The sequence below is a fragment of the Geotrypetes seraphini genome, chromosome 2 (genome assembly GCF_902459505.1).
Source record: "Geotrypetes seraphini chromosome 2, aGeoSer1.1, whole genome shotgun sequence".
Lineage (NCBI taxonomy): Eukaryota > Metazoa > Chordata > Amphibia > Gymnophiona > Dermophiidae > Geotrypetes > Geotrypetes seraphini.
This window is the reverse complement of record NC_047085.1, coordinates 365,874,257-365,899,670: the sequence shown is the minus strand read 5'-3', so window position 1 is coordinate 365,899,670 and position 25,414 is coordinate 365,874,257. Positions and strand designations below refer to the sequence as shown.

General features: G+C 42.1%; 1 protein-coding gene across 1 annotated transcript in view; it reads right to left on the bottom strand.

Annotated features, from left to right (window-relative positions):
- Nucleotides 1–25,414, bottom strand: part of FKBP9 (FKBP prolyl isomerase 9) — an 83,187-nt gene that overhangs the window by 14,926 nt on the left and 42,847 nt on the right. The window contains exons 6-8 of the mRNA XM_033930590.1: nt 20,053–20,198; nt 15,977–16,163; nt 4,275–4,420 (exon numbers count right to left, since the gene is read on the bottom strand). Of these exons, the coding sequence (XP_033786481.1) occupies nt 4,275–4,420; nt 15,977–16,163; nt 20,053–20,198 (479 nt within the window). The remainder of the gene's footprint in view (nt 1–4,274; nt 4,421–15,976; nt 16,164–20,052; nt 20,199–25,414) is intronic.

Sequence of the window (25,414 nt, the reverse complement as noted above, 5' to 3'; positions counted from 1 at the left end):
AAAATTTCGAAACAAGTGTCAGTAGCATAGAAGATAGAAACATCAGGGCATCCATATACAAAGAAGCCCCAGACCGCTGCATCAAAAGAAGCCTTTCACCGAATATCCCAGCTCCCCTGGTGACCCCACCAAGTGTTTTGAATTTAAAGATATCGCTACCCTAATAACCCCCAATACAAGGGCCAGCAGCCAGACCAAACACCACAGTCAAACCAACAATCATCCCGCCAAACACATCACTCAAACTCCCCAGTCAAACCCCCTCCCCCCACGTCTGGAGACTAGAGGCAGCCGCAGGAACGCTTCCCATAAAGCCAGGTAGGCCCTGACCTCTGTGTTTGGCGAGATCTCCCGCTCTCTCTAGGGCGTCCTTGATTAAAATGATGTTACTACCTAAACTTTTATACCCTATACAGATGGTGCCCTTTTGGGTGTGCAACAAGATGTCGACAAGGTGCGCTCTTTGTTCACTACCTTTCTCTGGCGTCACCGCTCGGCGTGTATTGCCTATAAGAAGTTGACCCTTTCCAAGAGGGAGGGAGGTCTGGGTCTTCCTGATATTCGCGCGTATAACGTAGCGGCCCTTATGCGGTTTATCCATGAGGGAGTGACGGGGTCTGCCCGGTTCTCTCCTCCGGGGTGGTTGACAGGCTGGTGCGCCCCCTTTACTTTTCTTAATCTCTTACATTCTCCTCGCGGTAGGGGGAGCGACTTACCCTCCAAACTACGATTCTTTCACTATGGCTTGGAGGTGGTGGCTCGATCTCCCTTAGCCACTCCATTTCTGCAATTGCAGGGCAATCCTGGCTTTTCTCCAGGCGTGGGTATGTCTCCTTTTGCGGCGTGGACATCCAGGGAATCCTCCCTCCTTGCTCACATGATAGATCCAAATACGGGAGTTTTTTTTCTCTTTTACTCAATTTCAAGATCGGTGGGATGTCCCTCGTCAGCAATTCTTTGCCTATTTGCAGGCGAGGCATTATTTTCAGAGTCTGTGCAAACTATATGGCCAGGGATGGTTGGGTGGTCCCCTTGATGAGTATCTCTTCTCTGTGCCTGCTTCTCAGAATTCCCTTTCTGTGTGGTATCAGGTGGTCCGATCCTTTACCCCATCCAGGCCTCTTACTTCTCTCCAGGATCAGTGGAACAGAGACCTGGCGGTTTCTTATACCCCTGATACCTTCTTGGAGCTTTTTCACACCTTATATGCTTATGTGAAATCCGCGGCTTGGCAGGAGACCCAATTCAAGATTCTCCATAGGGCTTACATTATTAGGTGTTCTCATGGGTCTATGGGATACAGCTCTGTGTACTAAGTGCAAACAGGACCCAGAGACGTTTATACATTCCTTCCTGGAGTGCCCCGAGCTCTCCTTGTGGAACTCTTCCTTTGCCCAGCTTTCTTTGCTTTTGCAGCATGACCTGGAGTGGGATTACAAATCAGATTTTAAAGCTGCATATTATCTATGTTGTATTTGCCATCTAAAGTCATTGTCTGCAGACATTTTCTACTGGATATCAGTATTCAGAGTGATGTCTTTTGTCCTTATTAATTGTCTGTATGCGGTCTGGCATTGATCTGGCCAGTTTTCTGGAGTTATCTCCTTTGATCCAGAGTATAAGGAGATTGATTGATTGTTGCAGCTGTCTGGTTCTTTCCACATGGGAGTAAGTGGAACTGACATTTCAGCCATCATGCTGTGGCTTTCTTCAGGGTATGCTGTGAGGTCTGTAGTTTTTCTTCATATATATAGTGGGTTCTCACACTTGACTGCTTGGGGTTTGATGTGGGTATTTTCTCAGGAAGGAAGTAGATTGAGGCAGGAAACTCCAATGGTCACAAATTTGAATTTTGAAGGGAAAGTTCATTAAACTAAACTAAAACTTAGTTTTATAAACCGGGTCATCACCCAATTTGGAGCTTGACTCATTTTACATTAGCGGCTCTGGTAGAAACCTGTTTACAAAGTATGTATTCTTCCCAATTAATGTTTCCAAATTAATAAAGTGTCTGCTTATTTGTAAATGGGTCTCTACCAGAGCCTTTAATTCAGTAGCATAATTAAATGAAATAACGTATTTGCCGGCGTATAAGACGACTGGGCGTATAAGACGACCCCCCAACTTTTACAGTTAAAATATAGAGTTTGTTATATACTCGCCGTATAAGACTACCCCTTCTTCCGATTCGCGACCCCCCCCCCCCCCCAAGCCGGCAAAAACAGCTTTGCACCGCAGGCCCAGCCGCCCAAGACGAGTCGGAGGCCCCTACTCGCCGCATCCTGCACGTGGGCAGACTCAGCACAAACGCTGCTGATGGCCCCAATCGACACGCTGACCTCCCCGCGCACGCTGACCATCTTCTCTCTGCCTGCACTTTCCCCGCAGCCCTCTTCAGCGACTCAGCAGGGGCAGCGATCAAGACAGGCTGCAAACGTCGGGACCTTCCCTCTCTGAGTCCCGCCTATTTTGTTTCAACTTCCTGTTTCCGCATAGGCGAGACTCACAGAGGGAATGACCGCCTGTCTTGATCGCCCGAGGCTGGGAGGAACAGAAGATTTCTGCAAACACCATCGGGGCAGAAAATTTAACGGGTCCATCTCGCCGGTCCTGTGCGGACCGGCAGGAATTTTCTGCGGACCGGCACGTAAACAGTACCCGGCGTATAAGACGACCCCCGACTTTGGGGAGGATTTTAAGGTACTGAAAAGTCGTCTTATACGCCGGCAAATACGGTAACTACTTCTGAAGTTTATAGGGATGGGCAGGGATGGATTTGACTCCTAGCGGGACCGGATGAGGACAGGTTTGATTCTACCGGGGATGGGTTTGTTTTCTGTCCCCGCGAAACTCTCTAATTACAACCACATTCAAAGTGGTTTACATACAGGTACCTCAAGCATTTTCCCTATCTTTCCCAGTGCAGTGGAGGATTATGTGACTTGCCCAGGGTCATAAGGAGCATGCAGGGTTTAAACCCCACAACCTCAGGGTGCTGAGGCTGTAGCTCTAGCCACTAGAGAGCCCAGAGAGAAAAGAGGGTTCTGACCTGATTAGAGAATGACGTGGGGACAAATTTTTCCCCGTCCCTGCAGGAACTACATTTCCCCATCCCATCCCCCATGAGTTTTGTCGCTGTCCCTGCCCCATTCCTGTAAGCTCTGCCTTAACCGCACAAGCCTTGAACACTTACGATTTTAGTGTTTGAGGCTTGTGGCAGATGAGGACAAAGCTTGCAGGAATGGGGAGGGACAGAAAAAGAACTCGAAGGGACGGGGAAAAATTTGTCCCCGTGTCATTCTGTAGACCCGATATTCTAAACTGTTTCCACACAATGTCTGGCTGAGGTACGAGACCCGAAGTGCAGGAGCTCAGCTAAAACGCATCCAGCTGAGCTCACCACGTCACGGAACCTCTGGAAATCCCTTTTATGCATATTCATTACGATTGACTTGAAAACCTAATCTATTAGCAGCCCTTGCAGACTAGGGGGGAAGGTCTAGGGGTTAAGGTGTGTCATGTGGCACTGTGGCAGCTTTCCTGCCTGAAGGAAGAAGATATTGAATCCCTGCCAGCGTCTGGGAAATACAGCCTGGCTGGGTGAAAGCTTGTAAAAGGAGGATCCCAAGTCAGAGCAGTATTAAAAGTCTACTTGTACTCTTAACTCATTAGCTTCTTGACTTCCCTTCTCAACCCTGAAGAGCCAATAAAACTTTAGTTTTAAACCTGAGCTTCTCTTCATTATTCTCAAGCTGGGGAGCCACTGAGGTCCTGCTTACCAAGAACAGGGATGCCCTGTTACCAAGCAAAACAGACTAAAGTTTCAAGTCCCATCAACCTATGTAAAGGACTACCCTAAGTAAAACAGATGCTCATCGGTCAACTATGCCCTGCTCTAGTATGTGCGGCCAGTATCACTCCTTGTGTGTATGACTAACAAGTTAGTTAATTCTTCCATTAAAGGCCTAGGTCAGGGGTATCAAAGTCCCTCCTCGAGGGTCGCATTCCAGTCGGGTTTTCAGGATTTCTCCAATGAATATGCATGAGATCTACTAGCATACAATGAAAGCAGTGCATGCAACTAGATCTCATGCATAATCATTGAGGAAATCCTGAAAACCCGACTGGATTGCGGCCCTCGAGGAGGGTCTTTGACACCCCTGGCCTAGGTGAAGAGCCAAGCTTTCACCTGTTTCCTGAAGTTAATATAATGACTAAAGACAAAAACATTCCCTTATCTACACAGCCTAATATCACGTATTCTATTTACTTACCCACTCCAGCCTCTCCGTAGCCCAGGTGAGGAGGGATGATAACAGTGCGTTTCTCTCCAACGCACATCTCTTGGAGTCCAAGGTCCATGCCCATCACCACCTGTCCAGAGCCCAGCACTATGTTGTAGGTTTTACCATACCGCATCCTGAAAAAAAGCGCAAATAGGATTATAAGTCCCATGTAGATATATGCTTGCTCACTTCACCCCTGCTGGAATACCACCTGTACCCCTACCATTCCCAGCTGCACAGTAACACCAGCATGACTTCATTCCACTACCAATTAAAGCAATGCCATGAAGGGGAAAGACTGAAGCTAATATGGGGGGGATTTGCCTGATTATTGTGAATAAGGACTTAAAGCTAATTAATTGCTGGTGATAAAGCCCAGGGAGGGAAAACGGGTGTTTTTTGTGTACTTTTGTCAAACATGTTTTTTTTTCCTTCTCTGAAGAGAACTGTGCTCTGTTTGAAAGCTACCAGCAAGGACTTTGGAGGCCTGGAAGCTGTATACTTTTGGGGAGGGTGGAAGACCAGCGGGTATTAGCTCCACCACCCTGAGGGCTTGTGTTTTGACCTGGCACCAAGCCCTGCCTTGCTAAGGTCAGAGCTAGAAGGGAGAGAGAAGCATTTTTGTGAAACATTTTGTGTTGGCTGTTGGCAAAAAACAAAAGGAGTTGACCCCAAAATATCCACAAAGAAGAAAATCCAGAGAAAACCAAAAAAACTCTGTGGAGTGACGATGTTCCCTAATGGACTTTATTTGAAAGTATCAAAGTTCCAAAGGTACACTAAAATCATCCACATAAAATAATTCCATCCACATAAAAGTAAATCATCCACATAAGAGCTTTAAAGAAGACTTTTTGTCGAAACGCGGACCGTGTTGGGTCCTGTATCCCTAGCAGACTAGGTCCTTTAAGGCTCTTATGTGGATGGAATTATTTTATGTGGATGATTTTAGTGTACCTTTGGAACTTTGATACTTTCAAATAAAGTCCATTTGGGAACATCGTCACTCCACAGAGTTTTTTTTGGTTTTCTTTGTGTTGGCTGTTGGTGCTGGCAGCTGGGCTGCTCCAGAGAAGTGGAGAGCCTTGTGTTCCAGTTTGGAATTAAGAAAAAGAACAGCACTAAAGTGAACTTACTGGTTTAAATCCTGTATTGTGCTACATACCAGGAAAATAAAAAGGAAGTCCAAAGCAGGACATTTTTCTTTTGTTGGACTCTGTTGTTCAGAACAGGGGAATTGGACTGAGAAGTCTGAGCCTTGCTCAGATTCCAGAGAACTGTGTTGGGTTTTGTTTTTTTTACTAAAGCAAGGTGGGACACTCTGAATGCATATTGACAATTGCTCTTGCTGGGTTTTTTTCTCTGTTGATTCTGTGTTTGAAAATCCTGACAACCTGACATCCTGAAGAAAGAAAAATTGTTGTTGGTTTTGTTTTTTTGGTTGTGCTAATAAACCAGTCTTGTTTCCTTTCCAAGGGTCCTGGTGTGCCTTGGGAGATACCGGGGGAAGGAAAATCAGAAGTAAGACCAAGTTGCCATTTTGACCTTGTGACCCTGCGCAGGCAATCACTCAGCTGGCTGCAGGTCCCTGTCACATTTGGTCCCAAGGACTGGATTAAAAGCAACTGGTCTAATTGTTAGAGCAGTAGGCTGAGAACCAAGGAAGCCTAGTTCAAATCCCACTGTGAGACTCCCTTGCGATCTTGACAAAGACACTTAAATCTTTGGGATCCTTTTACTAATGCTAATTTGTCCCCATGTCATTCTCTAGTTCACAGAACACAAATAAAGACTTCCAGCTATTTCCCTGGCCTCCAGATTACACAGACCTTAACCCAATCGATCATGTTCGACTGGATCCACCATCACACACTCATATGCAACTGTTGGACGTACTGCAGTCTGCATGGCTCCAGATACCTCTAGCAACCACCCAGCATCTTATTGAGTCACTCCCAAGGTGCCTGGCTGTCATCCATGCTGTCAGAGGCAGTTATTCTGAATATTAGCAGGTAGTCATAATAATGTGACTCAATCGTAAAAGTCAAGAAAATAACAATCTATTTTGCAAGTAAAGGTCATTTGTTATCATAGATAATAAAACTAGTAAAATACAGTCAAACCTCGGTTTACGAATGTACCGGTTTGCAAGTGTTTTGCAAGACAAGCAAAACATTCACAAAATCGGTGCCTCGGAAACCGAGTTTGACTTGATTTACGAGCGCCACCCCCCGTGATCCGGCATCCCCCCCAGCGATCCGGCATCCCCCCCCATCCTTGCATCATCCCCTCCCCTGCGATTCTACATCCCCCTGAGTACCGAAACGATATCCCTTACCCCGATTGGGCACCGGCACCAGCCCTTCTGGTTTCGCTCTCTCTGAGATTCTCAGATTCAGAATCTCAGAGAGAGTGAGACCAGAAGGCCTTCAGCATGCGCAACTGCTCAAGGCTCAGTCCAGCCCAGCACAGGCAAGAGGGAGGATCTCTGTCGTTTCGGAGCTCGGGGGGGTGGGAATGTAGGATCGCGGGGGAGGGGGGAGGATGCTGGTTCTCAGGGGGATGCTGGATCGCGGGGGAGGGTATGGAGCAGCGCCGGTAGCCTCGGGGGAGGAGAAGGAGGTGGAACGAATCAAAGCGAGTTTCCCTTACTTCCTATGGGGAAACTCGCTTTGATATACGAGCAATTTGGTTTATAAGCATACTTTTGGAACGAATTATGCTCGTAAACCAAGGTTCCACTGTACATTATATAGCAAGAAACACTTGCCCCCAGGTTCTATATACTGTGACTAAAGTTGCATGTGCAAATCTGTGCGTATTCCAATTTGTGTATGCAACTTAATTAAGATAGTGTGCATTGATAATTGCCAATTAACAAGCAATTATTGGCATAATTAGAATTTACATGCACGACTTTCTAAACGTATTCTATAAAGCGGTGTAAGTCAATTCTGCATAGATCTCAAAAGAGGGTGTGGCCAGAGGAGGGTCATAGGCATTTCTAAAATTAGGCTCACTAATACACCTAATCCGCATTCAATTTAGGCATAGCCATTTATGTCAGGTTTTCATTGGCATACATAGCCACGCCTAAATTTTAGTTGTGTGGACAACCATGACACATTCTCTAAACCACACCTAACTTTGGATGTGGATTTTTTTTCAGTGCCAATTTTTTTTTAGGCACCATAGAATTTCCTCCTTTGTGTCTCATTCCCTTAATAATACTTTCTTGCTGAACATTTCCAGGTTTACAAGTATTAGTTCAACTGCATGAATCAATGCAGAGTTTGTGATCCATGGCAACCAGACAGGTGGCAATGCCAGACTTATGTAAAGTGCACTATGTGGACACTATATCCTGCGCCTTTTTTAGTGCAGGCCCATGGCTAAGGAACAGCTTGCCGGGGCATGTGTGTTTTTTTACCTCTTTGCAACAATTTAAAAAGGTGTTGAAGACCTATTTATTTACCACTGCTTTCTTGAGCTCATGATGTTTTGGATTTTTTTTAATGCTTTGAACTAAGCTGGGTATTAGATATATGGTATGAGAGGACTATTGTTTTAGTGAGGTGAGTTTTGTTTGTGCTATGACTGTGTATGTTTTATTGTGAGCCACTTTGGTTTAAGTGGAATAAAAGTAATGTAGCTAGATAAATAAATTCCAGATGCTATGCACATCTGTGTCCCATATCCCACAGTCTTAATGTAAGATGCTAAGCAGAACAATTTCAAGCATTACTTATCATAGCTGAAAACCAAATATTAACAAATACCAGGCATAACAGAAATGCATCAATCCATCTGAAAATCAAGAAAATATTTCATTTAAATATAAAAAATAATTTTATTTTATTTTTTAATTACAAGTTATAGAGAGTACAGGTGACTGATTTCCCCAAACAGCTAGAGTGAAATGATGTGGTGGCTGTTTTAGTCCACTTTTCAAGGTAACATATGGAAATAAAACAAAAACATAATGGAAATAAAGTAATGCCTGTTTTGGGGGGGACTGACCCCCCCCCCTTGTACAAAGGCGCGGTAGCAGCCACTGCAGAGAAATCGCTCTGACACTCATTGAATCTCTGTGGGAGTCAGAGCGATTACCGTGGCCTGCTGCAATAATTGCCTTTGTAAAAAGGGGCCTAACAATGCATTTTGGCCCTCTTCCTAAGACACGATAGAGGTTTCTACTGTGACCCGAAGCGCTAAATGCTCTGATGCTCATAGGGGGTTTATGATTAGCTTTCAAAGGTAACCCCTTCTTCTTCAGATTAGAAATAAGCAAATGTTGACAAATATCAGTATAGAACCCCCCCCCCCCTCACTAGAACTGACACAATACACACTCTCAAAAGGTTAAATGTAACTTCCAATTGACCAATTGAAAACAATGCTCAGAGGTTTAAATCTCAGACCAAACTGCGGGACAAGCCCAAGCTTTTGAATGTTTTTGTCTGGACTTTCAGTTATCGCACTTGTATATAATGCATTATTGTCCACTTCTTAAATCTGGTAACCAATAACACTTATCTGATATTTGTTAATTAAAGATCATTTTGGGTTCTGACACGTTTTGCAACTGCTGCTTCAGAAAACCCGTACCATGTAACACTAACTGAAGTTTATTATGAAGCATTTGCTCTTACAAGGCTCAAAATGTTGCTCTCATGAGTTTCAAAAACTAATGAACAGTCCAGTGTGTCATCTGTGAGGAGCCATATTTGGAATGGACATTATACTTTCCAGCACTTCTTTTGCAACTCTTCAAGGGAAAATTAAATTGCATGGGAAATCCATGTTTTAGTTGTTTAAAACAGTTTTAAGGACTATTTATGTATTCTGGTGATGCTCAAATAATGTGATGAAAAGTTTTTTTTATAAGTTCAAGTGAAAAGTTTGTACTGCTCCCAGAGTCAGTCTTAGTAATTGTTTAAAGTGCTTATGTTCATTCTGGTTAAAGTAAGCCCTGGCCTTTTAGGGTCACTATGTGGCCACCGAGTGCTCTCTTTAGAGCACAAGAGGGGGCTAAGTACATAATATTAGTTTACTGGCATGTGAGCCAGGACTGGGAACTTTGCCAGAAGCCAAAAAAGGCTGTTGCGGTTCACTCATTCTCCTTCATGAGTAACTGAAACCACACACTAGATGTGTTCTGAAACACTTCTTGTTTGAATTGAAAAATTAAGAGGGGACAGATTCAGAACCAATGCTAGGAAGTTCTTCTTCACCCAAAGGGTGGTGGACACCTGGAATGTGCTTCCAGAGGGTGTGATAGGACAGAGTACGGTATTGGGGTTCAAGAAGGGATTAGATGATTACTATACAGGTCCTGGACCTGATGGGCCACCCCGTGAGCGGACCGCTTGGCATGATGGACCTCTGGTCTGACCCAGCAGAGGCAATGCTTATGTTCTTATATAAACTGCCTTCACTCTCACATGCAGAGTGTGTATTGTGCTAGTTCTAGTGGGTTTTTTCTATAGTTAGTTTTTGAGCTGGCCAGCTTTATATTACTACAATTTTCCTGCCGGGGGGGGGTACAAATACCAGTATACACTGTGAACAAAAAAAAAAAACAAACACCACACCAAAATGTTTTTTGTTGTATCTGCCACAGAACTCGGCTGATTCTTATGAGATTTAGTGTCCTGAATGAAGTTGATATAAAATGTTAGAAATATTTCCTACCACAGTACAATACTACCTTGTGAAAATGAATAGTTGCTATAGGATAAGTGCAGAAGCAGACAATAGTTTCAGTCTCTGTATCAAAATGGTTTTCAGGGCAGAAGACCGAATTCTGATAAAGAACTTGGTACTGCTAAAAGGTTACAGCGACATCCCTGTTTCCCTCTCGTTACTCCCCTTCCCCCTCCCCTTCCTTTTATTTTTATTTATCATTGTAATTAAAACTTCCCTATCCCCCAATACCTCTCGTTTCCAATCAGTCCTAATTTGTCATAGTTTCAGTTTTATCCTCTTTTTATTTTACCCCACCTAAATCAAAAATTATATTAGACCTTGCTAATTTTTAATATTGTAAACCGCCCAGATACATGTGATGGTCGGTACATCAAGCCATGAATAAACTTGAAACTTGGAAGTGTTTCCCCCAGAAGGATTGGAACAAAAACAGCCTTGATGTGCTGCTACGCAAGATCCAAGCAACGGGCATTGTGGATCGTAAGCCAGACAGCAGTTGACAGTGCTTGATTTGCACACAAGAGCACATTGACATCGCACACTATCTTGTATTGAGCCAGGAGGACAAACCACAAACATACCAAACAACTCGCCAAATAGCAAGAGAAGCAAGAATAAACCAGACAACTGTGGTTAGAATAATTCATGATGATCTGAAATTAGTGTCCTAAAAAGTGTCATACCCAAGAGTTAACTTTACACAATAAAGACGTATACCTGAAATGGTGCAAGAAGCTTTTGACCAAGTACAGTTTCATCTATTTTTATTCCGCCATTACCTTGCGGTTCAAGGCGGATTACAGAAGAGGATTTCTGGACATGTCCAGAGGTGTTACAGAGTAGAGTGGGTTGCTTCAGAGGATTGAAATGTTTCATACGGTGTTAGTTAGTCTTCATGGATTTCTTGAATAGCAGGGTTTTTATTTCTTTTCTGAAAGTTTTGTAGTCTGGGGTCGTCATTAGTAGATTGGAGAGTTGGTGGTCTAGTTTTGCTGCCTGTGTGGCTAAAAGATATTTACAATAGCTCCACCGATTCACATAGAATGATTGCCAGTATGTGCCTTCAATAACACTGAAGTGTCAGGTTGATTTCAAACGCCTACTACGGACCCGCTCGACCTTCAGCCAATCAGTCATGGTCTCAGTTGCAATCTCGAAACTCAGATTCACAGATCTGTTCTTCATTGATCCTGAGGTAAAGATCAACAGAACATACTACTAGGTCGTCCTCTTGATGCAGAAGCTGGTGCCAATGATCTGTCGCATGTCAGGAGACTATCTTCCAACAGGATAATTCCTCAGCACATTGGGCAAAGTACACCGTAGAACTGCTGCATCGGAAGACCCCAGACTTCATTGGTCCAGACCTCTGGCCTGCGAATTCACCAGACCTAAACCCAGTTCACTACTGGATCTGGAGACTAATACAGGAAAGCATCTACCAGACAGCGATATCTGACATCAAAGACCATAAACAGCGTCTCATCTCTGGGCTCAGCCGAAGCAGAGCATCATTGACAAGTCCATAGATCAGTGGCGGCCAAGGCTGAGGATGTGCCTTTGTGCAAAGGAAGCGCACTTCAAACATCTGCTTAATTGAAACATTACTTTTTGACTTTACACTTTTCTGCAAGATACACCATAAAACTTTTTGATGTGTTTTTATGGTAACAGGACAAAAGCGCATGAGACAATCGAGCGCCGACAATACCGAGCAGACAATCGCACGCAGGACATCAGCACACTGGACTTAAACTTAATTTTAAAGTGCTCCAAGGGGGTGGTGGGGAGGAACCCCCCACTTAAGTTAGTATTGTTGCCGCTACCATTGGGGGGGGTGTGGAGGGGAACCCCCTACATTACAGAGGAAATTGACATTTTTCCTTAAAAAAGGGAAAAACGCCTCTTCCACCTATAATGGGGGGTTCCCCCCCAATCCCCCACCCAACGGCAGCGCAAACAGTACTAACTTAACTGCGGAGGTTCCCTCCCCAAACCCCCACTCGGAGCACTTTAAAATTAAGTATAAGTCCGACGCGCTGATGTCCTGCACGCGATTGTCTGCTCAGTATTGTTGGCGCTCAATTGTTCTGCACGTTTTCAACTATGAACCGTTTTTATTCAGTTCACAAATCATTTTCACAAGGTAGTGTTGTGGTGCGGTTGGAAATATTTACAATATTTTACATCAACTTCATTCAGGAAACGACACACTAAATTTCATAAGAATTGGCCAAGTTCTGTGGAAGATACCACTAAAAACATTTTGATGTATTTTTTTTCAGTTCACAGTGTATATAAAGAGAAAACTGAAAGCATTACAGTGATACTTTCACAGGAAGAGGGACAGGAGGATGGTTTGTATGTAAGTTGTTGTTTGAAAATTAATTATGTATGTTTTTCTTTAACCCAACTAGTTGTTAGACAGGTAAGAAATTTTTAAAACAGATAAATAAAATTATTGACCTCTTTTCATAGGTTAGTTTTTTTCCTCATTTTTTTGTGCCTAAGGAAAGATGCTCCATAAATTTAATCCAAACTTTTGAAAATTGTCATTGTGCAACTGACATTTCAAGATGATCTTATCTGCAATCTTTCTAAATTTCAAGTTTTCAAGTTTAATAAGATTTGTTATCTACGCAGTATCATATATTTTAATGCGTATAACAATTTTCCAATGCATAAAAAATAAAAAAAGGGTGGACAAAATATGACATTACATACAAATCATATAAGTTCTAATATAAACTGATACAAACTAATACAAAAAGGGTAAATAGGATGGACTACAGTCTTTAATTAAAAAAAAAAAAAAACCAACACATTTAGGGAGGAACATATAGGATGGGATCACATAAAATCCATTTTATATTTGGGAGGTTAAGCTGTCTATGTATTGAATGCATCCTTATACAGAAAGCTTTTTAAGGAGCGCTTGAATTTTTCTAAGGATGGTTCATTACGTAGGTACAGTGGTAAGTTGTTCTACAGCTGAGGAGCTATGACTGAGAAAATGGTAGATCTCCTGGTCCCTATTATTTTTAGAGAAGGAATAGTTAGTAAATTTTGTTGTGCTGATCTGAGAGCCCTAAATGGAGAGTACAGTATCAAAAGTCAATCCAAAAATATCGGTGCGTGTGATTGTTGAATTTTAAAAGTAAGCAATACGATTTTAAAAGTTATTCTATGTATAATTGGTAGCCAATGTGCAGCTTGTAAAAGTGGTGTAACGTGGTCATAACCTTACACGAAACATGTCCATCAGGGCAGTTGTCACCAAATATTTCTTCAGTGTTCCCAGTTTTAACATAAGATCCTAATTTGGGAACTTACCTCTGGAAAAGTGATTTTTAAAGATGGTTTTATTGATTTTAAATGTGAAAAATACAATGAACAAGTACTATAGAGAGTTTGCAGAACTGGAGCTTTCATCTGGACTAGTAAACAAATGAACACATTTGAGTCATTTATAAATAAAAGCACATGAGCGGTAAATCGGTATGGTCGCTTAAGGAGAAAGTTAAGAATTTAGGGCTCCTTTTATAAAGCCACGGTAGCAGCTGCTGTGGTAATTACTTTGATGCCCACAGGGATTTAATGGACATCAGAGTGTTTGCTGCGTAGGAGCCGCTACCACGGCTTTGTAAAAAGGAGGAGGGAGGCTAGTTTTTTCTACTTAGAATATTGACAACTCTTTTTTCGATAATGGGATTACAGAATTCCTTTATAGTTTCTAAAAAGTAACATCCAATTCCAGCAAATTTGAACAGAAAGATGTAAAGTGATTTTGAAGCTAAGTCTGGCACCAACTGGAATGTCAGTTCAGTTGGACTTAAGAGCATCACAGGCCCAAGCAATATATTTTTGCTGACACTCTGCAAAGCCCGAGGAACTTTAGTTATGCACATAACACGCATCACAGGTCCAGTCCAGAGAGAAGAGAGACCTCACCTTAAGTCTTGGGAACCACACTGACCAAATAAAATCACACCAAAAGGATCTTTCAGCTACTTTAGGTCAAATTGTTAGTTGTCCATTTAAGCAAATTTATGTTCTAAATCCTAACCATAGCTGTAGACGGAGACACTAAGATAAATATGTTGTTCCTTCTAAAAGAAACATGAAGTTCCTTTCTGAGCCCCACAGAATCTCTTCCCCTCTAACTCCTTCTGTTACAGGCATCCATCTGGAACCAACTATCCTCCATTTGAGGAATGCTAAGCAGCAATTTTCTTCAGCATTAACCACAAGCACAAATAAGGCAGGGCAGCCAAGTTTTCTGTCTGTCTAAAGCCAGCTTCACAATGCAAGTGTAAAATTATTTTTCAAAAATCTGTTTTATAAAAGTATTCAACCAAAATGCATTTTAATGAGGTTTAAAAGCCACGTCCTTCTCCTCTGTTAAAATGTCTTTTAAAAGAGGACTAGCTTGTTGGTCTTCTACAATAGATTCAAGGCCTCTGTGGCTGCCCAACCCAATCACAGAAGTAGAGACAATAATCTCCAGGATCATCCTCATTTCTGCCAGACATGTTTTTCTACCTACTTTTTGGGCTTTTGTATTTTGGATGTTACAATTTGGAAAATAGCTGTTCATTTTGGACATTTTTAGTGCAAGAACATCCTTCTCATGTATTTTCAAACAAGAAATCCTAATTTTTTCCTGTTCAAAAATGACTGTGAGCTGGGGGTTTTCTTTTTGGATGCTATGACAGAACATCCCAACTCTGACATGGATATTCCTTCAAAAAATGCTGCTCCACATATGCACTTTTAACCATGAAAGCACTCCACCATTTTTATTTCTTCCAATTCCAACTGTAAGCTGCTGTGCAATAAAAAAAAATATGTGAATTTATACTGTAGTATGTCTGGAAGCTACAAAAGAAGCAGCAATATTCAATAATTACTCAGTAGCAACTGAATAACGTGCACATGATTCATCTACACCAGTGTCTCTCAAACTGTGTGCCACGAGAGATTCCAGAATTTTACTTTATTTTTAAAAATTTCCTTCATAAGTATACACTAGAATAGATGACACGTACGTTGCGTACGCAAAAGTCTGTCAATGTTATGAGCATCTGTGTGCATAATAATACAATCGCCCAGCTGAGCATCATTCTTTGATGTGATTAGTCCTTGAAAACTTTACGGCAAGTAATTTTTATTTTTTTTTTTTTCATGCAGTAGGTATCCTAACTTGAGCAACAAAGCAATCAAGGCTTTGTTACCGTTTGGATTTTCTTATCATTATGAACTTTTCAGCTCTGACAGAAATTAAATTGAAAAAAAAGAGATGGTGGATGATAAAATACGTGTTTGCTTGTTGACTATCAAGCTACATTTTGAGTTAATTTCCACTCAAACACGAGCTCATCCATTGCATTGATTAGCAGTTCTATTCCATCTACTTTAGTTTCACCATTGTTACAATTACTCATACATAGCTTAAAGAACTTTAAATAAATAACTCTCAAATGTAATTTTTTTTGTTGGTATTTCAATTTTATAATTTCAATTATAATGTGCCGCGAAAAACATTTGCTCCGTTTAATGTGCGGGAGCTAAAAAAAAGTTTGAGACACTGCTCTACACTCGTACAAGGAATCACAAAAACAGCACATACCAATGTCACAAATGACCTCACACACACGTTACTAATCTGGAAATTGCATCTCTGCCGTGTTAACGCCTCAAAATGTGTTTTTTTTCCTCCTAAGCATTCTGTGACAAAAATTACCCTCACCCCTATGCCAGGGTATGCTGGAGATGATTTCAGTCTATCACATTTACTGCTAACGGCTCTGTGTTCCCAAATCCAGTTGTCCAAGAGAACATCTTACCGAAATGGCAACCAACTCAGAAATGCTTGCTCATAGAATATATTGCTGCTCATTACGAACATTACTGAAATGGTACACAGTATCCCAGAAGGCCTAAATCTTTAGACTTGGTGCTTATCCTGCACTCATACTCACGTAGAGTCCAGCTCTGTGCCATCCATGAGTGATGCGTTGTAATGGTACTTCAGGAAGTCTCCCTTCTTACTCAGTTCAGTGCACACCATGGGCTTGAAACGTGTAGTAATGCTGATCGAGTCCGCAGGATTGTGGAAATCAATCACATGGATATCAAAGGCCAGGACTGCAGAGCCTGGAATTTTCCCTAATCAGAGAAATGGACAGTCACTTTACCTTCTGATTAAAAAAAAAAAAATCACCCTGCTCATAGAACTAAGAACAAAACTGTGTACCTTGTAGTGTCTCGGTGGATTCCCCTATTGTTTCCAATAGGACATAAACTTAGTATTTTGGAGTGGGAATTATCCCTGGAAGTGTTACAGCTTATCGTTAAGTTTTGGGGGGCTACATGGCCACCAAGAGGAATGCTAAGGTGGCAAGTTTTTTCAGTTCAAAAAAAATATGAAAACTCTACTTAAATCAGGTGATTTTCGTATTAATTCAGAATAACCTATCACCTTATAATATTTTTAAATTAGAATTTCTTTAAATGTACTGTGTGTGAAAAGCTCAGACCCAAAACACAAACTCTAGTGATCAAACATGGAGCAAATTGTTAACAAGACCATCAAAGCTGATCACCATCTCATACCTCCGCACAGTAAGGCCATTTTTACTGCAGCAATAAAATGGCAGATTTTTCTTTTTTTTTCTTTTTTTTCAAGATATACAAAACCAGAACTTATTGTAAAAGAATAATGTACAAAATCCCAACATATACCAACAAGAAACAAAACAAGAACTATCCAATCCAATCCTTGGTCTTATATACTGATTCATCCCTCCAATATGGCTCGATTTGGTTAACCAAACATTCACAAAACATAGAAGAATTAGATAAGATCTCACCTCTATAGTCGTTACTTAGGTTTTCAAAACTTTCCGAAAAATTGATAGATGAGAAAGAAGTCTAACTTCTAAAGGGAGCTCATTCCAGATTTTTACAAACAAAAAAATGAAAGATCGGCAAAAATTGCCCAAAGTTCTGATTCCCTTAACAGTGGGAAAGGCAAGTTTATGGGCTCTTTTTACTAAGGTGCGCTAGCGTTTTTAGCGCACGCACAAGATTCGTGTGCGCTAGCTGAAAAGGAGGCGGTAGTGGCTAGCATGCATTAAGCGGGCGCTAAAACCGCTAGCACATCTTTATAAAAGGAGCCCTATATTTCTGAGTACTCCTAAAGTTAAATGGATCACGGGAATTAAAGGAGACAGGAACCAAAGGGGAGAAGATCCCATACAAAAGTTTAAATATTACACTTAAATTGGATTCTCCAATAAACTGGAAGCCAGTGAAGTGTTCTCAACAAAGGTATAACATGATCGTATTTACATTTACCAAATATCAATTTAGCCGCCGTGTTCTGAATAAGGTGCAGCCTTTTCAAGTTGCATTTACTACGGCAAATATAAAGTGAATTGACATAATCTAATCTAATTGAGATAGAATAATGGCCTGGACCAAAACCTCAAAGTGTTGTTGATAAAACAGGTGACAAACTCATCTGAGCATCCTGAGGCTAAAGAAACATTTTTTTGATGCATTAGTAATCTGAGAGGACAAAGAGGGTGTAGAGTCCAAGAAAAAGCCTAGGATTTTAGATGAAAATTCAATTTTCAAAGCTTCACCTGAGGCTAATAATAATAAGGATGGCAACAATTCTATTTTAGGGCCAAACCATAAAAGTTTTGTTTTGGTAGTATTTAACTTCATTCGCACTATGGAAGCCCAATCCTGAATTCTTAGGATACAGGAATTAATATCTGCTGTTAGATTACTTAAAGAAGGATCAACTTCGAGTAGAATGAAAACGTCATCTGCATAAGTAAAAATCAATTCTGTTGAAAATAATTTTAGGTATTTCAATGTAGTCATATATATGTATTAAACAAAATAGGGGACAACGGTGAACCCTGTGGAACTCCACAGACAGAGGTCCAGGCGGAAGATGATTTGCCCTCATTGTGCACCCGATATGATCTTCGTGTCAGAAATCCTTTGAACCAATTTAATACTTTTTGATCAAGACCTCCACCGCCCTCCCACACATTCTGGTATTACAAATGATTTTCCCTTTTTTTTTTTTTAATTACTGGCTATATTATCATTAAAAGAATATTACCACATGAACACTTACTGCCACCTATTTTGTAGGCAGTAAGGGTTCACACGGTAATCCTGGATCCTCCTAGAAAAATATAAAAATATTTTTTAGCACATGGTTAGCATCTGATTGTGTTCTGCAGCACAGTACTCCCCCGAAATTTGCGGGGGTTACGTTCCAGGAACCCCTGCGAATTTCGAAAAAACACAAATATAGTTTTTAGGCAGGGGAGACAGGAGAGGGCAGCTGGAGAGGCAGGAGAGGAAAGCCGGAGTGCCGGCAAGTGAAGGAAATCACTTGCTGTATGCTCCGACCGCCTCTTCCTGTACTAAAGTCGGGCCTCACCAATCAGGAGCTGCTTTGTAATAAGCACACAGTAGTGCTTCCCGTAGCTTAGTAAAAGGACCCCAAAGATCCTTGTTTACTGCACAAGTCTTATAAGGTATTTGGGTCATGATGTGTTATGAGTGCCCATCCTCTAAAAGAAGAGCAAACTGTTTAGATAACAAATATGTACAATTACACTGACTTACTTAAGTTGAAAGTCTGCCCAAACTGTAGCGAGTTTATTAGAAAAGGAAGGAAAGTGTGGTGTAGTTAAACTCCACAAATATATCATAAAATCCTGTGGCTAATTTTTTTTTTTACTACAGAGGTAACCCATAAAACAACAGGCATGCTGTATGGTTAAGTAAAAAAGATATTTCTCTGCCTTCAGATGGATTCTTTAATTAAACGCTGGTGAAACATTTTGCCATTGGACTCTTTCATGGATACAAAACAAATCCACATGACTAGATTTTTAAACAAAACAAAAGAGCTTTAGGGATGAGGAAATGGTTAGGCTCCAGCAAAAATGCCATTTTAAGAACTGGCATCTGAGTTTCGTCTTTTACTAACTTATCACAAAGAGCTATTATTTGTTTTAAGAAGGCTGGGTTCAATGTACAGTGGTACCTCAGTTTACGAGTGCACCGGTTTGCGAGTGTTTTGCAAGACGAGCAAAACATTCGCAAATTTGGTGCCTCGTAAACCGAGCTTGCCTCGCTGTATGAGCGCCCCCCCCCCCCCCGAGAACCGGCACCCTCCCCTTCGCGATCCGGCACCCCCCCCCCGCCGCCATCAGGCACCCCCCGCCGCCACCTGAGATCACCCAACCCACCCGAACCCTCTTCTTACTTCCCTCCGCATCGGCATCGCCAGCATCAGCATGTCCTGTGCCCAAAAATCTTCTTCCTGTGCCGGGCCTTGAGCATGCGTGAACTCTCAGGCCTTGAGTATGCGCACATGCTCAAGGCCCAGCACAGGAAGAAGATTTTCGGGCACAGAACATGCTGATGCCGGCGATGCCGATGCGGAGGGAAGTACGAAGAGGGTTCGGGTGGGTTGGGGGATCTCAGGTGGCGGTGGGGGGTGCCCAATGGTGGCGGGGGGGGTGCATGATGGCTGCGGGGGGGGGGGTGCCGGACCGCAGGGGGGGGAGGGTGCCCGTTCGCAGGGGGGGGGGGCCTTCGGGGGGAGCAATGCCGGTTCTCGTGGGGGGGGAAGGTTTGGGGTAGGAACATATCAAAGCAAGTTTCCCTTACTTCCTATGGGAAAACTTGCTTTGATATATGAGCATTTTGGATTACGAGCATGCTCCTGGAACGGATTATGCTCGTAATCCAAGGTACCACTGTACTTATCTTCTCTCACCCTAATTAATGCTGGCTTTTACAAAGCTGCAGTACAGGTTTCTATGAGCATCGGAGCATTTACCTCACCGGTCCGCAGTAGAAACCACTACCGTGGTTTTGTAAAAGAGCCCTAAGAAAGTAAAGCAACATCTGAAATCTGTGATTTCACATCACCAAGGAAAGCAAAGATGAGTTATGCACACTTTTTATTCTCACTGATCCATTGCCTGCTGCACTACGATAAAAGCAACCATACCTGTTCCCTCCTCGCCATAGCCCAGATGTGGTGGGATAATAATTCTCCTCCGTTCTCCAATGCAAGCACCCAGCAGACCTTCATCCATGCCAGCAATCACATACCCTTTCCCGATGTAGGTGTCATACGTGTGGTTTCGTGAATAACTAAAATAAAACAAGATATTGACTTGTACGGAGGAAACTCTTGTACCTCACTTCCTAAATCTGATTTTGTGGTGGGTGGGGGACCAGATGTCTGCTGCTCCGAGGAACAGGAAGTAGAGCAGGCCCCGTTTTCAGTAGCAAAGTGATTCTAGCAGCAATTCCTGCCCTTTCACAGAATTATCCCTTATCATTTATGTTTTCAGTTTGTTTGTACACACTTTTACATTGCACCTTTAACTTCAGGTGTCATAAGATAGATATTGGTCAGGCTGTCTGTCCATACATGTGAATTTTCATAAAACTTGCTAAAAAAAAGACCTCTCACGGCTCCACTTACATGGAGGCAATTAAAAGGGCACTATTTAAGTGCCAAAATTAAGCGGGTAGTACACCTATACTATAATTGACAATTAATGAATGTAACTGTCATTATAGATCAATGCATCTACATTTAGACACAAACATTTATGACAGGTCTATGGTACTTTTGATCCATCCTACTGTGATAATTTACTGCTACCCTGTTTCCCTGAAAATAAGACCTATCCCGAAATAGGCCCTAGTATGATTTTTAAAGATGGTCCTAATATAAGCCCTACCCTAAAAATAAGTCCTAGTTAAGATTGACCCCCGAAGCCCCTCCCCCCCCAAATATCCCCGACACTCCCTGACTCCATCCCCGACACTAGTGCTGAAAAAATCGGACTCGTCGATTTCAGCAACCCCCCACTCCTGCTGCTTTAGGAGGCTTCAGAGCGAAGGTATGTCTGTCTCACAGTGGGAAGGTCGCTGGGGTTCTGCTGCACAGGGGGATGGGTAAGAGGGAAGGAATGATGCTGCACATGGGGGAGGGGGGAGAGAAAGGAAAGAGGTAGGATTGGGGTGGAGGAAAGGGAGAGATGATTGTTGTACACGAAAAAAATAAGACATCCTCAAAAATAACCCTTAGTGCGTTTTTTGGACCCAAAATTAATATAAGACACTGTCTTATTTTCAGGGAAACACAGTACTACTAATCATTTCTATAGCGCTACTAGATGTACACAGCACTATATACATTAAAGGCAGATACTTTCTCTGTCCCTAGTTGGCTCACAATCTACATTATTGTACCTGGTGCAATGGAGGGTTGAGTGCCTTTCCCAGAGTCAAAAGGAGCTGCAGTGGGAATTGAACCCACTTCGCCAGGATCATAGTTCGCTGCACTAACCACACATAATTCACAGTAATTCATAAATGAAGTGCAGAAATGTCAGCGCTGCCCATGCTCCTCCCCTTTGAATGCCTCTATTCTATCGTCTTATCGACAGCTTTAAAAGCAAGTTGAGATGTTTTCTTTTTAAAGATGCTTTTAACTGCTAATTTTTTAATTCCTTTTTTTATTACCATTTTAATTTTTGTAAGACTTTTAGTTGTCATTATTTCCTTCCATATCATTTTTTCCTTAGTTGTCTCCTTTACTGTCATATATTGTATTCCGTCCCCTTTTCTCCAAGAGTTTGTTTATGTTCATTGTTACGTCTATGTTAATAAGGTCGTTTCCCCGTAATGAGAAATGTATTTACATGTTTTTTTACACTTGTTCATTGCTTTGTATTAAGATTAAGCGATTCATCAAATTTTAATAAACTTGAACTTATTATTATCTACTTGGGGTCATATAAGAAAACACTTACCAGACAGCACCTAGTACAGAATGCAGCAGTACGTTAGATTTTTGGCTTGAAAACATACGATCACATGAGTCCTTTTTATTTGCAGCTCCACTGGCTTCCTTTTGAAGCCAGCCATCTTTAAATTTGGTTGTATTTGTTTTAAGAAGTACTCTTCGGATTAATACCAACATATCTATCTTCCAATTTAAATTATATATGTCAAGAAAGAATACAAGAAATTCTGGTATGTTTATGTATCCCACTCCAAAAGCATGTCATTTCAAGAGTTCTTTGGAAAAGACACTTGTTTTCCAAGCTGCAAAAACGAATTCTTGGATTAGTCCTATCATGCATTTAGAAAGTCGATGAAAACTTATCTGTTAATTATACGTTAATTTTATAGTTAAATTATTTGATGTTACTCAAATGTAATCTCTGACTCTGTATTCTCACTGAAATATATCAGTTCTCTAGATGTGAACCGCCCAGAACTATTGGTTGGGCGATATATATTAAAAAAAATAAATTATTATTATAATAACGTACTAAGCCATTTTAGTACGTAATTACAGAATACTAGTTAGGCGTGTTACTGTCATTTATGTGCATGAGTGCACATTTACACATATAAATGGTAGCAGTCTATAAATTTAAGCATGTATATGTCTAACCGTGACCCAACTCAAAGGGCAAGTTTACAGCAAAGAGACCAATCTGAAAAAGCTGGAAACATTTTATAAATAAAACAAATGTGATTAAAAAAAACCCACCTGCTTTTCCCATACCAAAATAGTTAAAGAGCACTAATTTGAGATAAATATTTTAAAAACTTTGTTTTCCTAAAAAAAAAGTAAGGGGAATTCATCCAGTCAGACCCAATCTTCAATGTTGCCAAACAAGTTAACGAGCACTATCCCCTTTTTTTACAAACGCATAGCACAGGTTTTAGTAATGGCGGTAACTGCTCCAATGCTCATAGGAATTCTATGAGCGTCGGAGCAGTTACCGCCACTGCTAAAACCCGCGCTATGCGTTCGTAAAAGAGGGGGTATATTAGCTTGCCAAATTAGTACACAAACATTAAAGTTTATGTTTCAAAAGATCACACCATTTATTTATTTATAACAAAATAGCCCCATCCAAGCATGAATTCCTTCTTTCTTGGGCTTGTCTCACCCCCTTCCCTCCAAGTGTTCACTTTTATCCTGACCTATATATACTCACTATGTAATAAAATTTAATATTTTTTTCTTCCTTGGTAACAAGTATTCTTTCTTAACTGCCTATGCCACTAAAGTATAGAAAATGGCTATCAATCCCCTCAAACTTTGCTTTTGTGACCAGGACATCGATATTTTGAAATTTACCATTTTTCAAGCTGAGTAAACTTAGGGGCCTTTTCACTAAGAAATGATAGGGTATTGCTGCATGGCAAACAATACCGCAAATGCACGAGGGCTTCCCTCCAATGTCGGAGCTGACATTGGAGGGAAACCTTTCTGGTCAGCCGAGGATGCCAGTTACCTTGACCGACCCCCTTCTAGCTTGGCTGCTCCTTCTTGTCTTCAGTGCCAGCTGCACTTATTTGCCTGGACAGTGCATGTGGCTGATCTGGAAGCCAATGGCAGCGTGCAAGAGCCGCTGTGCACTGTCCTGGCAAACAAGTGTGGCTGGCGCTGAAGACAAGAAGGAGCAGCCAAGCTTAAAGGGGGTTGGTCGAGCTAACTGGGATCCCCGGCTGACCAGAAAGGCTTCCCTCTGAAGTCAGCTCTGACATCGGAGGGAAGTCCTCATGTCGGAGGGAAGCCCTTTGGTGGAGGTGGGCATGCCCAACTGGACGGCCCTGAAGGGAACAAGTAAAGAAGAGAGGGGAGATGGGTTTTTGATCCTTGCTCTGGGGATGGGGCAGGGACAGGGGCCAAGCTGGCAGAGACGGGGCGGGGACAGGGACTGAGCTGGTGGAGACATAAGAACATAAGAATTGCCACTGCTGGGTCAGACCAGTGGTCCATCATGCCCAGCAGTCCGCTCTCACGGCAGCCCCCAGGTCAAAGACCAGTGCTCTAAATGAGTCCAGCCTCATTTGCGTCCTTCCAGCTTAGCAGGAACTTGTCCAACTTTGTCTTGAATCCCTGGAGGGTGTTTTCCCCTATAATAGACTCCGGTAGAGCATTCCAGTTTTCTACCACTCTCTGGATGAAGAAGAATTTCCTTACGTTTGTACGGAATCTATCTCCTTTCAACTTTAGAGAGTGCCCTTTCGTTCTCCCTACCTTGGAGAGGGTTAACAATCTGTCTTTATCTGCTAAGTCTATTCCCGTCAGTATTTTGCATGTTTCGATCATGTCCCTTCTCAGTCTCCTCTTATCAAGGGAGAAGAGGCCCAGTTTCTCCAATCTCTCACTGTATGGCAACTCCTCCAGCCCCTTAACCATTTTAGTCACTCTTCTCTGGACCTTTTCGAGTAGTACCATGTCCTTCTTCATGTATGGCGACCAGTGCTGGACGCAGTACTCCAGGTGAGGGCATACCATGGCCCAGTACAGCGGAATGATAACCTTCTCTGATCTGTTTGTGATCCCCTTCTTTATCATTCTGTTTGCCCTTTTCGCAGCCGCAACACATTGCGCGGACAGCTTCATCGACTTGTCGATCAGAACTCCCAAGTCTCTTTCCTGGGAGGTCTCTCCAAGTACCTCCCCGGACATCTTGTATTCGTGCATGAGATTTTTGTTACCGACATGCATCACTTTACACTTATCCACGTTGAATCTCATTTACCATGTCGATGCCCATTTCTCGATTATATCACACTGTAGATCTTCGCAATCCCCCTGTGTCTTCACTACTCTGAATAACTTTGTATTGTCCGTAAATTTAATTACCTCACTCTTCGTACCAATGTCCAGATCTTTTATAAAGATGTTGAAGAGCACGGGTCTAAGCACCAAGCCCTGCGGCACCCCACTGCTGACATTTTTCCAGTCCGAGTATTGTCCATTTTCCCCCCACTCTCTGTTTCCTATGCTCCAGTCAGTTTTTAATCCATATGAGTATTCCATGGCTCGCAATTTTCCAAAGTAGTCGTTCATGTGGAACCTTGTCAAACGCCTTCTGAAAATCCAGATATACAATGTCGACCAGGTCGCCTTTGTCTATCTGTCTGTTTACTCCCTCGAAGAAGTGCAGCAAGTTCGTCAAACAAGATCTGCCTTTGCTGAAACAGTGCTGGCTGGTCCTCATCAGACCGTGTCCGTCAAAGTGATCAATGATGCGGTCTATATCAGTGCCTCTACCATCTTTCCTGGTACCGAGGTCAGACTCACCGGTCTGTAGTTTCCCAGATCTCCCCTCCAACCTTTTTTGAAGATCGGCGTAAAATTCAACACCTTCCAGTCTTCTGGAATCTTTCCTGATTTGATCGACAGATTGGCTATTAGTTGAAGCAGTTCAGCTATAGTCCCTTTCAGTTCCTTGATGACCCTTGGATGGATGCCATCCAGTCCCGGGGATTTATCGCTCTTAAGCCTATTGATCTGCCTGCATACTTCTAGACTGACA